General features: G+C 40.9%; 1 protein-coding gene across 12 annotated transcripts in view; it reads left to right on the top strand.

Moving 5' to 3' along the window:
- CHD9 (chromodomain helicase DNA binding protein 9) overlaps positions 1-13,922 on the top strand; it is a 218,864-nt gene that overhangs the window by 131,256 nt on the left and 73,686 nt on the right. For all 12 annotated transcript variants that reach the window (XM_075940269.2, XM_075940264.2, XM_075940261.2 and 9 more), the window contains 3 exons: positions 6,071-6,281; positions 10,330-10,525; positions 12,157-12,324. In XM_075940269.2, coding sequence (XP_075796384.2) covers positions 6,071-6,281; positions 10,330-10,525; positions 12,157-12,324 — 575 coding nt within the window. The remainder of the gene's footprint in view (positions 1-6,070; positions 6,282-10,329; positions 10,526-12,156; positions 12,325-13,922) is intronic.

Genomic DNA, 13,922 nt, shown 5'->3' with positions numbered 1-13,922 from the left:
GTAATAAAATACACTCTCTGAACTCAAAGCCTGTTCTGCAGTAAGTGAAGGAAAATGGTATTGCAGATGTTTTTACAATTCTCAAATTCAGTTTTAAATAGCAGGATAAAATGATGTGGGTTCATTTTAGTTTTACAACATATTTTGAAAAAAAATGTAATTACTTCCCCTGCAAAAAAATGTTATAGACTCATAGAATATTAGGTCTACAAAGGACCAGCTATGGAGATTGCACAACTTCCCTAATCAGTTATTCGTGAGCTTAACCATCATAAATGTAACCATCCTGACACAAAGTTTTTCTTACTGTTCATCTTAAACCTGACCTTGGTGCAGTTTAAGACATTTGCTTCTTAGCCTATCCTCAGAGTTTGAGAAAATTTTTCTCACGCCTTGTAAATAACCTTTTATGTGCTTCAAAACTGTTATCATGTTTCCTCTCAGTCTTCTTTCTCTCCTCTAGACTAAACACAGTTTTTTTTAATCTGTCCTCACAGATCATGTTTTGTAGCCCTTTCATCATTTCTGTGCTCTTTTCTGGACTGTCTTCAGTTTTTCCACATTATTTCTGAAATATATGCCCGCAACTAGACAAAATACTGCAGTTGAGCCCTAATCAGCACGGAGTAGAGCAGAATTACTTATCGTGTCTTGCTTACAACACTTCTGCTAATACATCGCAGAATGATGTTTGTCTTTTTTGCACAGTGACACACTGTTTACTCTTGTTTAGCTTGTGGTCCATTATGACCCCCCCAGATCCCTCTCCATAGTATTCCTTGCTAAGCGATTATTTCCCATTTTGTATGTGTGCAGCTGATTGTTTCTTCCTAAGTACTTTGCATTTGTCCTTATTCAGTTTCATCATATTTATTTCAGCCCGTTTGTCCAGATCATTTTATTCCTATCCTCCAAAGCTCTTGCAACCCTTCTTAGCATGCTGTTGTCCTCAGACTTTGTATGTTCATTCTTTTTGCCATTATTTAAATAGTTGATAAACAGAACTGGACCCAGAACTTACTCCTCCTCTTAAAGTAATGTCCCTATGCGTGCTCCACTTCAGGTGCTCATATACCTTTGGTGCCCTTGATCAGAGATTTTCAGTTAAGTGTTTTTTCAACTCTCTGCCTTCTTGGGGAGGATACTTCCTCACGCTGGATACCAAAGCTATATGGGAGGCCTCTTCTGGATGCTGAGGCTGTTCAGGGTGAGCAGGCGAACCACGCTCACTGCATCTTCCTGAGATGGATCCTTGGTATGTCCACTTAAAGTGTACCTTGGCTTTCCTAATATTCCTGGAATGGTTAAGATAGGTTTTTATAGCTAATTGTTAATTGCTAACATAGCTATAATTAATTAGATATGTAGCAAGAGGCTTGTTCTACTCTGCTCTTTCCATTTGGTGAGGCTTATTCTTTTCCTGGCGGTGCTCACAGTGCTCTCTCTGATTTAGAGTTAGCCTCTTCTGTCAAAAAGCAATACCTATGAGTGATAGCCACTCTGTGTCCCCCTTGTTGGGGGTGTCCCATGACTTCCAGAATTGCAACTTCTGCCTAGCCCTCAACTCCAGGGATAGGAAAAATAGAGAGATGAAACTCAGACTGCTGATGATGGAATGCTCCTTTTGGCCAGTTTCTGAGTCAAGTCAGGAGATGCCCCTCTACATTTGTCTCCAGACACATCGAATACCCCTCCTATCTCTGTGCAGGCTTCCACTAATACAGGGAAGACTATGCAGGCTTCCTAAAAGAGAAGCAAGCAGTCACTTTAAGAAGCCAGCAAAAAACCAAGATCTCAGTGAGATCTGCGTTCTCTGAAATCTGAGTCTCTTGATTCAATTCCGCTGATTCAAAGTCTTTTCAGTAGTGAAAGTCATAAAGTCCTAGAGCAAGGCAGAGTGAGCTACTGTAGGGCTTTGGTACCACCTACCAATAAAGACTGCAAGCATAGACACTCTGGGCTAGTCCTGTTGAGTTCAGCCCAGACCTTTGTACCCAGGCATGAAGCGCCCTAAGCACTGAACAAGCAGCAGTATCTGATACCATTGACATCTACTTCAATAGCTCCATCATTGTTGGTACTTTTGGATTTGGCATCTGTGGCATTGGGTACTGCGTCAGTACCAATCTCCTGTTTGGTACCATGGGAGTTCAGATAATCTAAGGACCTCTTGATAATGGATGAACCTGAGTCTCCACACCTCATAGGTACTGAGCATTTCTTGGAACCAAGACACTGATCTCCAGACCATCATCCTCAGCACTGCAAGGCTGTCCAACATTGTTCCCTATATGCTGTGTGCCTGTGTGGCTGCCCAAGAGAGACGTGTCACACCTGATTATCAGAGAGCCCATAGCTACATTTTCTGTTTCTACCGGTGGTGCGCATTCGTACATGCTTCGATGCACATAAAAATTTAATCTGCACATGGATGGAAAATAACCACACGTGGATGGAAAAGATTAGCAGAAACACGGCTCTCCACTATTTTCTGTAGGTGCATCTCATTTGGATAAGATGAAGGATGATGAGGGAGACTTCCTGTCTGTCTCTTCTGTTTCTCTTCGGGGTTCTCAAACATATGCCTTCAGGAAGTCATTAGGAAGATTGGGCTTATTGTAAAAGGTGGTGGAACCAACCTTGTATACCATTCCCACTTCTGTATGGCTTACCCCAATGGCCATACTGACACCCTGGGGTATCTATCAACAGCAGATAGCTAGGCCACCAGTACTGTCTCAGAGGGAGGCCAGAGTTGTACATCCCTCTCCTCCCTAACCAACCCCTCCATAAGAGATGTTTGAGGAGCAGGAAGCTAGAATAATTAAGGAAACCACCCTTCAAGCACTTATTTCATCCTCATATCTGGGTGTAGTGATTATACTTCCACCACCATCCATGGCCACTGATTTTCAGCAATTTCCAGACCCCATAAAGATGATAGATGGCACTCCTCTTGAAGAGATCAAGGATTCACAACACAACAAACTGTTTGATATCTTGCAGTGAGCAACATCCTCCAGGGTGGTGTTACCTATCAATGAGGCTCCTAGATCTAAGACGGTATAGCAGACTCCTGACATCCACATGTTAGCAGGCGGATAAGAGGTATTATGTTCTCTCTAAGTATTTGGACCTTTTGTTCTCCTACCCTCCACCTAACTTCCACGTGGTGGATGAAGTAGGTTAGCATGGGTAGGCAGCACTCCTCTAAGTGTACCCCATATGATGAGGATTAGAAAAGACTGGATCTCTTTGGGCAAAGGCCTGTTCACCTTTCAATTCAGGATCATGAATACCAGGTAGTTTTGGCCAAATATACTTTTACAAATTATATCAGATAACCGCATTTATTGAACATCTGCCTCAAGATCAATCGCAGTCCGTTATCTCAGAGGACCTAGTAGTGGCCACAGCTGTTCTTCAAGCATCCTTAGATGTTGTGGATACTGCTGCTAGATCCATCTCTGTGGTGGTGGTTATGCACAGGGTATCATGGCTCCATCTCTTAGGGTTTCTGAGAGAAGTACACAACGCCATGGAAGACTTTCTTTTCAACAGTCATAAAATTCTGGAAACCATGCACATGGCTAAATGAACATAAGAACAGCCATACTGGGTCAGACCAATGGTCAATCTAGCCCAGTGTCCTGTCTGCCGATGGTGGTGAATATCAGATGCCCCAGAATGACTCTAGCACTGCTTTACAATCCATGAATAAATATACACCTAAAAATAAGAAAGGGCTTAATAAGACATGGGATACCCAAAGATCTATGCTGCTCAGTTTTCCAGAGTCCATAGATCTACCAAACCACTCAGAAAAAGATAGAGAGAGGTGCCCGATGACCTTCTGTGACCACCTATCCTGAGTTAAAATCCTCCTGCATCTCTGGATTGACAGCTGCTACCATTAGCCCACCTCTCCTTTGGAGACTGCCTTGCCTATTTTCAATATGTTTGGAGGCAGTTCACTATGAACAAGCAGGTCATAGAGGTCATAATATTGGACTACATTACCTGTTTTATATTAATCCTTTTCTTTCCCATCCGTCTTGAGGGATTCCTCTCTCAAGCTTTTATTGGCATGAAGTGTACTCTTTCAATTAGGAGCTTGCAAGGGCAAAGGATTATGTATTTTCTTGTGCCGAAGAAGGACAAATGGTGGAGATCAATCTTAGATCTAAAACTTCTGAACAAGTTTGTAACATCTGAAAAGTTTAGGGTGGTGACTGGGCAGCTATAATTCTTTCGCTAGAGAAGAGGATTGGTTTTTTGCTTTTGGCTACAAGATGCCTATTTCCATATAACGCTTCCCATCAAACAGCAAATACCTGACTCGTGGCGTGGCTCCTCAAGTTAATGGGGTTGGAATTCTCCTGCACTACAAAAGTATGGCAGGTATTACTGAATAATAGAAACAGAGCAACATACTCTACTTATCTGGAGAACTGGAAGATAGTCTTACATTGATGTCTTTGCCCGAGTGCCACTTTGAGTCGTCCTGGATTATCTGTTGGATCTAAAGCAGTGTTTCTGAAAGTGTTCTGTGGAATCACTCTCAGAAACACATTAACTGGCTGCCCCAGTTTGTTTATTTACCGGTGCCATGGCCACAGAGCCTTACAGCTCCCATTGTTTCTGTTTCCCTCAGAGACATTCTATAACCTCCATTTGAACCAGTGGCAATCTGTTCTATGTTGCATTTATCTGTGAAGATGTCCTTTTTAATAGCCATTCTAATGGATCAGGGACATTGGGGTCTTGATGGAAATTCCCCTCTCCTTCCCCCAGTGTTCTTTAGGGTCTTTTTATGTCCATACCCTACATTCTTACCTAAGATTCTATCAGACTTCCACCTTAATCCATTCATTCATTTACCAGTGTTTTCCCCAAGGCCACATAGTTATCTACAGGAATTCTGTTTATATGCTCTGTATTTTAGAAGGGCGTTGGCTTCAACTTAGATAGGATGAAGACATTTACAAAGTCACTTAGGCTCTTCATTTCCCTCACAGATAGATCTGTGGAGTCCTTGATATCTGCTCACAGACTATCTGGATGTTTTACAGTTTGCTATGATGCTGCAGGTGCTCATTCCCTCCCACCCCTCATATGGGTTTCAGTACATATGTTTTCAAAACAGTACATCCTGATCCATTCTAACACATCTTTTGGCACTTGGTTCTGCAGAATGGTCTTCAGTTTCAGACTATTCTGAAGCTGCTTCTTCCATCTAGAACTATTGCTTAGAGTCCCCTGATGTGAAGCACTCATAGGGACACTAGTCAAAGAAGACGAGGTTACTCACCTTGTGTACTAATTGTGGTTCTTCGAGACACGTCTACCTATGAGTGCTCCACTGCCTCCCTCTTCCTCCTCTGCTTTGGAATGTTTCTGAAGAGTAATTTGAGTGAAGAAAGAATTGAGTGCTTTGTCCACACACTCTGAAGCATCTGGCAAGAGGAAGCACAGGCTACATTTATTGTCTGAATAGATAGCAAAAAATCTACAATCAAAGGTTTAAGAGGCATGTGTGCACTTGAAGTAGAGCACCCATAAAAGGACACATCTCAGAGAACCTCAGTTACTTCACAAAGTGAGTAATTTCTTCTTATCCATGCTCTTCTGATTTAAAAAAACAACAACAAAATTCTTAGCTACTGGCATCTTTGTTTTAATTAGAAATTACAATTATATTAATTATGAATGTTGTAGCTGTAAACCTCAAGTGTGAAAAAATAGTTTTGTTTTAATACACTGTTTCCAAAATCTTTGTAAATTATTTCAGTGGCTATAATCATATTTAGTATGGCATAAGGCCAACTTCTGTTCCTTACATCCATTCTCTGAAATAGTATGCCCAAATGTTGGTTTTTTTATCATAACGGATGTGAAAAATGAATTATGCCATCCAGTCCAGGTGTGACTTCTTTGAAATTTATAGCCATCGGTGGGTTTACATAAAATATGAATTTGTCCTGAAAAATTTAGGGCCATGCAGAAAGATAAATGAACAGGTGTGATTGTGCTCTGTCTCTTTGAGTCATACATATTTATTATTTGATAGGTGCTGAAGAGAAAATCCTTGGGGAGTTTAGGGAAACGTATATCCCAACTGCTCCTGATTTCCATCTACAAGCAATGATCCAGTCGGCTGGTAAATTGGTCCTCATTGATAAACTTCTTCCAAAAATGAAAGCAGGAGGCCATAAGGTGCTTATTTTCTCTCAAATGGTGCGCTGTCTTGACATCCTGGAGGACTACCTAATACATAAAAGGTAGAATACAACATATTTCATAAACTGTGCTGTTCTCAACAGTGATATTATTTTGATTAGAATACGGGATAAGTGATTGTAACCTACTAAAATAACAAAATAAGCAAAGTTGTGACTGATCTTTATAATATAACTAATGTTTCACATTGTATGCAAAACTATATATTGGAAAGATTTTAAATTTCATGATGCCAATTTTATTTAGGACCATAGTTATATTGTTTTTTCTCATGCTTTCTTTACAAATTAGCAAATACTCACTATTAGAAATTCAGTATCCTGTATCATATCTTGGTTTCAGTTCAGATGACTAGTTTTAACATTGATATTGTTTTAGAAACATATATAAAATGATGTTCCTTGTTCCAAAAGCAAATACATAGACTCGTGTAGCATCTGAACAGATCGACTCTTCTTTTTGAAAGCCACAGAAGTGTGAACTTCTTTGGCTTTGCCTTTTGATTAGAATTGTTGTGCTGTTTTTTGGCTGTGAAATTTCATGCTTGTGAAGCTTTCTAATGACAATTAAATACAAATTTTGTAGCTCGCTCCACTCTAAAACACAGAAACATTTCTCTGACTGTGGTAAGGTGCAGTGCCTCTTTATAGACTTTTTGCGGGGAGGGAGTATGATAACTTTATTCTTTTTCCAGTTTGTTTGGTCTTGAGAGATGGATAGAACAATATTATTAGGTTAGAGTAGTGGTGGACAATAATTTTTGATGGGGAGGGGCACTCCAAGATTTTGGTCAAGGGCAGCACTTTTACTATGGAGAAGAGTGTGGGGTCTGGGATGGAGATTGGGTGCAGTAGGGGATTGGGAAGCAGGAGAAAGTGTAGAGTTTGAAAGGGAGTTTAAGTGACGGAGGGGGTTGTGACTTGGGGGTAGGAGACTAGTGTGCAGAGGGGATTCTGGCCAAGGGGAGAGGTGTAGGAAAGGGTGCAGGGTATGGGAGGGAGTTGTGATACTTTGTGTGAAGGGCGGGGTAGAGGTACAGAGGGTTTGGGTGCTAACTTGAGGGAGGAGGGTAGGGATTTGGGGTGCCAGTTGCAGGCTCTGTCTAGAAGGCACTAATCTAGGTGGTCCCTGGCCAACAGCTCAGTCAGACCTTCAGGCAGGCATCCTGCCTGCCAGCAGCCCCAGACTAGTCAAAGTAGCTGGCTGTTCCCATGTCTCAGTGTAGCACGCTGAGAAAGAAGGCTTCATTCACTGCTCCCGCCCTTAACAGTGTGCCTCAACTCCCATTGAACCGTTTCTAGCAAGTAGGACCTGAGAGATTGTGCTAGAGGCAGGAGCAGCATGTGAAACTTCCCTCCACCTGTGTATGGCACAGAGCCACAAGGACTAGCCAGCCGCTTTGAGCGGTAGGGAGCTGCTCCATGGCCTAGGGTCCTGGCGAAATGACTGTGGGACAGATTAAAAGGTTTGATGGGCCAGATGTGAGAGCTAACTAACTGCTTGTACTTCTCCCCATTAATTTAAAACTCTGCCTGCCTCTTTTGGAGTCTCTTGTCCCGTTGAAATGCTCCATTCTCCCTCCCTGTAATAGTAGCATAGGAACTGTTTTTAGGATGCTACAGGTCTGGTTGATCACATCTTTTAGTGTGGAGGGAGTTTTTCCATTGTGGCCAAATGGTCAGAGGCCTGATGTTTTTTTCCACCTTCCTCGCAGTATCAAGAATATAGTTCAGTTAAATAGGCTTAGGACTTAGAAGTCAATATTAGTCATCTGTAAGAATGTTAGTTTGTTGCAACTTCCATCCTGTATCCAGTATGGATAAAGGTCAAATAGCCAGTTCTCACAAGTTACAGAAACAAGTGATTTCATTAGTGCAGTGTTTCCCAAATGGTGTTCTGCGGAACCCCGGGGTTCCACAAAGTGAAAATAAGGGTTCAGCACGAAAATTCCATTATAATAACATTTTATTATTTTAAAAATTAATAATGAATATTTAAGCATTTATTAATTTTATTGAAAACAATTTTCATTTGTGTTTGCCACAATAAGTGTCTCTGTGTAATGCCAGCTTAACCAGAGAGTGAGGACGATGAGTCACTACTCAGCGCTGATGTCCAAATATTAGACTGTTAAGGGTTCAACAAAATCCTTTCGAGTTTAAAAGATTCTGTGGCCAAATTTAAATTGAGAAACACTGCGTTAGTGGATCTCATGCCTAAGGGAGAAGGGAAGGCCTGAAGGTTTGCAGTCCAAGATTCCACTTTTGGTACCATCTCTGGGGGTATGTCTACACTACAGTGTTATTTCGAAATAGCTTATTTCAAAATAATGCGTCAACACACAAAATGCATTTCAAAATAGCATTTTGCTATTTCAAAATAGCACGTCCACATTGAGTGGACTCTGAATCGCATTTAAGGCTGTCTGGAACCAGTTCTGGCAGGGCACCAGGTCAGGACTTACTGTGTGGGGCTGCTTAAAGGGACCACGCCCCATCCCACCAGACAGACAATTCTCAGGTTTCCCTACTTGCTTGTCTACCTCGATGAGGGACAGCAAAGCATTTTGTCTCTGCGTGTTCTGGTTGCCATCACTTGGGACACCACAGCACTCTGTAACGTGGAGCCAGAGCTGCCCCTGCCTGGGCACTCTGGTGCTTCTCTCGTATGCATTGCTGCGAGCCTGGCTGCACTTTCTGCAGGCTGCCATCCAGGATGTCCATCGGGGGGGCGGTCAGTATCCAGGAGGCCCTGCGGGAGAGCTTCCACGCTGAGGAGCACTAAGAGCCATCCTGGTCTGCTCCACTGGGGTCTTGTGCCTCATTCCTCCCTCACGTCCTTCCACTTACCCCTCCCTAACCCCCCTTCCTGATGTCAAATAAAATACACATATTTTCATGAACACAAACTCTCTTTATTTAACAAAACTGGGGGAGGGAGGGGGGGGATGAAACTCTGGTGAGACTGGGGAAAGGAGGTGGGAGAAGAGAGGGTGGGAGAGGGGAGGAGGAAACCTGGGAGGAGGGAGCTGGAAGAGGGAAGCAAGGGGAAGAAGGGGGAGGGGAAGCTCAGGGTTGGGGATCTCGCCGGACCAACTTGATTGTCATGCAAACCTGCTCCTGGGTTAACATGTGGCCTTTGGTGGCCAGACTGGCAGCTATCCTGCCATAGACAGCCGCATTCCGCTGTCTAGTGCAGAGATCATGGACGTTGGAGGCTTCCCCCCTAAACCTGAATAAGGTCCGTGATCTCCGCCCTGGACCAGGAAGGCATCTGCCTTCTCTGGGCCCTGGTAGGCTCCTGAGAGCTGGCAGACTGGTCCTGGGGAGCGGTGGAGGGCTGGCTGCCAGTGTCTTGCTGGATCATGTTTTGGGGCCACTGGGTCAGGGGCAGCGACTGCTGGCTCTGGGCTGGCAGGCTTGGAGCTGGCACAGGCACTGTGGCCAGAGTCAACCCCTATAAGGGCTCCGGGGTGGGAGGAAGGGAGTGGAGTGTTCTTGGTTGAGGCTGGAGTGGCCACCAGGGCACCCTGGAAAGGCTGGAGAGCCCCTTATTTCGAAATAAGTGTCTACACAGCACTTATTTCAAAACAGCTATTTTGAATTTGGCGTTATTCCTCGTAGAATGAGGTTTACCAAATTTGAAATAAGTGCTCCGCTGTGTTGACGCTAGTGAAGTTATTTTGAAATAACAGCTGTTATTTTGAAATAACTGTGTTGTATAGACGTACCCTGGGAGTATGAGAGATGATTCAGAAGGGTGGGCTGAGTTACGGATTATATGGTGGAAGCCCTGTAATTCCCTCATTGAATGCAATTAAATGCCTGGTACATGCAAGTCGGGACTGATAGCACACATCCCCAGTGTTAAGGGAAACCTAAACCCATCCCTGTTGTATCTATCTTCATTCACCTCTGTGTTCAGACCGGTGCTATTCTTGAGGAGTAAGTAGAAACCAAATATAATTTATTTACATTGTAAATAACAAATAGATAAGTGTGCTTTTAAAATTACTGTTTTTTTCTAAATAAGGTTCCTCTGTAATGAAGTTTAATTTTGATTATTTGGGGTTTCTTTTGCATTTTCTAGGTACTTATATGAGCGAATTGATGGCAGAGTGAGAGGAAATCTGAGGCAAGCTGCTATTGATCGGTTTAGTAAACCAGACTCTGATCGGTTTGTGTTTCTTCTGTGTACCAGAGCTGGTGGATTGGGCATTAATTTGACCGCAGCTGATACATGTATAATTTTTGATTCTGACTGGAATCCTCAGAATGATCTCCAGGTAAATTAATTGGTAGTTATGACCGGGGTAAAAATTTTGTTTGTTTATATTTTGTAATTTCAGTACATGCAGGTCTAAAATATGCTAGCTTTACATTTGAATTTAGATTATTGTAACTTTTTCACTTTTTGATTAAAAGTATTTCTCCATATACGAATATATTTACAGTACATTTTCATATACAAAAAAATACATTAGAAAGGATTTATCAACAAATAGACCATACTCTATATTTCAGTAATGAAGACTGTAACAGAACTTTATTATGAAAGGATTACAGTATACAAATAGAAGAGCAAGTGTACTTGCCTGGGCTGTGTCTCTGATAATCACAACTATGCTTTTTCTCATACTTTTTATAATTGTCATGGAATTCTAATACAAATGAAAATTTTGTAAGGCTTTCTCCTTTAGTTTTTACTGTTTCTCCCACCATAAATGCTCAAAATACACTTTTTAGATATTCATTTAATAAAATTAGTTCTTTACTTAAAACATAATAAATTTGCAGTATATAATGTGAAACACACAAAGTATGAGTGAAATTTATAAAACTCTCAAGGTTTTAAGAAATGTCACAGAACACAGTGGGGACAGATTTTGCTCTTTCACTGATTATTGAATAAATGTTAATGGAGCTGCTCTGGATTTATAGTAATAGAACTAGAGAAGAATTTGGGCCCTTCCTAAGGTTCAGTCCCTTCTGTGATTCTCATTGTGTTAAAGAGGAAGTGGGAATGATATTTATAAACTATCCATACAAAAAAATGCAATGGAAAGCCAGTGGTTATTTATCAGTTAAGAAAAATTGCTAAGTATAAGTAATAAAAGTTGTTTGTGAAGTGATGATGAAGTGAAAAAGTAGATAATATCATGGAATTATAATTGGAGGTATCCATGTAAGAATGGGAAAAAGTGTGTTCTTCGTTACATGATGCTTTTTAGATTACAGCTGGGATTTTGCGTATAGTTGTGGGTACTGTGCTGCATATCAGATAGAATACGTGAAGATTGCATCAAGAAGACTAGTTGATGTATAGAAAGGGCTGTAGGAAATACACAGAAGAGAGAATTGAAATAATAAAATATGTACAAGTTCAGAAAACTGAGATTATCCATTAAGAACATAGGGGAAGAAATATTACTCTGTTTTACAAGTAGATAAAAGAACAATGCAAAGATGTAGAGACTTCTCATTACTTAGTAAAACTAGAAATAATTTATTAAAATTGAAAGTAGAAACTTTTAGCTTAGAGTAGCACAAACATGTTTCAGTTGTAAGATCACCTAGGAAATGGACCAATTTAAGAAAGATTAAGTGAAATTAAAATCACAGAAATCCTCAAGTAACTTTTTGCCTCGCATCTAACTAGAATGTTGTGGTGATATCAGTACTGTAAAATATATATACGTAGGATTAATTTACTAAATAAATAATATGATAGTGTGCAATTTAGACCACTTCACCTGCATTCTGCGTGCTAATCTGTCTTTCCAACATTACTACTAAATTTCCAGATCTCTGCTATATTTGTGCAAGCTTCCACTTAAAAACAAAATAGGTTTCTTAGAAGGAATATATCTTGCTCCTTGGCAGAAATCTAATTTTATTTTTGTTCCATCTTTCAAAGGCCCAAGCCCGTTGTCACAGGATTGGTCAGAACAAAGCAGTAAAGGTCTACAGATTGATAACTCGAAACTCTTATGAAAGAGAGATGTTTGACAGAGCAAGTCTGAAACTGGGTCTGGATAAAGCTGTCCTACAGAGCATGAGTGGAAGAGAAAATAGTGTTGGTGGTGTATGTACTTTTTGTTGTTGTTCTTGGACAGAATTTTGTGATTACAAGAGAACAGCTAAATTAATTTTAACTCTTTTCTTAAGCTGTTCTTGAATTGTGTGATCCTTCTTGTTGAAGGCAAAGATGAACATTTGGAAATGTCTTCAGAAGCTTCACCATAAATTTTCTTTGAACTCTTACACCGATTACTTCCTCCATCTTTCCTTGTTAACTTCCTTGGTGGTGTATCTGAAACAGTAAAATATTTCGCTTGCCAGATTTTTTTTATTTGTGTAGACTTTGTTTTGTTTTATTTGTACATTGCCAGTCATCAGAATCATTAGAATATTATGCTTCTGAGGGCTCATTAGCTACAAATTTTGCACAACAGTAAAATAGGATTCCTGTGTCATTCTTTGTGCAGCTTTCTGTTTGTATGGAAGAAGGCAGAACTACATTAGCTCCCCAATGAAATTTTGATAATCCATAGTTTGGAATCTTTTTATTCCACCAACATTATTTTAAGAAAAATCCCATGTAATATAAATCTTTCATTCACTTCATTGTTATATCCTGTGTTATGAGTATAAGCTGTAGTCTTAATACAGGAAGAGTTAATCTACTATATGTTTGAGAGAGTTTGTCTGTCTGCCTGTGTGTTTCTCTGTTCAAGAACTCCTGCTAAAAAATAAGAGTTAGGACAATCAAATTCGGTATACTGCTTCCTCTTATCAAAACTTAAATTAAGGTGAGGGTTTGGTTGTGCCTGGAATGGGATTGCTTATCATGAAGAAAAACAGAAAAGAGACCATCACCAAGCAGGTGAAAGGAGCTCACTGAGGGTTCCTCACCACCATCACCCCACTCCTACCCCATCCAGGGCTGTTCCAGCCCCAAGCCTTCCACCTCCAGGCACCCTTAAGGGATGGGGAGTGGGGCTGAAACTTTCCTCTTCCCCTCCCCCCCCCAACCCTGATTCATAGGGGTGGACATTACTCTTTGTTCGGCGTCATCAGGGAGTGAGGGGAAAGTGCACAGTTTGCTGCATTCCTCGTTCTGGCTGGAGAATGCAAGAGGCAGAGGAACCTGGACTTGTCCCACTTAAGGGATTTGCGCTCCTTCCCTGGCTGTGCCCACTGGAACTACAGTGGCCCTGGAGAGGCGCTTCTCACCTAGCCCCAAGCTGCTGCAGTGAAAGAGGAATTAGGACAGTCCTCTCTCCCAGGGTCAGACTGCTTTCTGAATCCCTTAGCCAAGACCCACTCCATAGCAGTGATTTAAATGAAGTAGATATATTTTCATTTTATTTTCCAAAAAACAAAAATTGAATTAAGGACATGGGAAAATTTTCTAATTGAATTATATTGGTGATCATATGCATCTTTACATATGATTAAACTAGTGCGCAAAACTTCTTTTTACCAGATTTCCACATTAATCCATGTCAAATTAAGCATTGATTCATTAAGATATTAATGAGGTGCCCGAATGTAGAAACAAAGCTACACAAACTGCTATAATCATATGTATATATATTTAATGTAATTGTATTTAATGTTATTGTTTGTATTTTTAATTATAAGGGTAGATACTCAATTGACAAATCTGGAAGGTTAACT

This window comes from Pelodiscus sinensis, chromosome 12 (assembly GCF_052426305.1).
Source record: "Pelodiscus sinensis isolate ZL-2025 chromosome 12, ASM5242630v1, whole genome shotgun sequence".
Lineage (NCBI taxonomy): Eukaryota > Metazoa > Chordata > Testudines > Trionychidae > Pelodiscus > Pelodiscus sinensis.
Note: the sequence above shows the minus strand (reverse complement) of the source record. Positions and strands in the feature narration are given on the sequence as shown.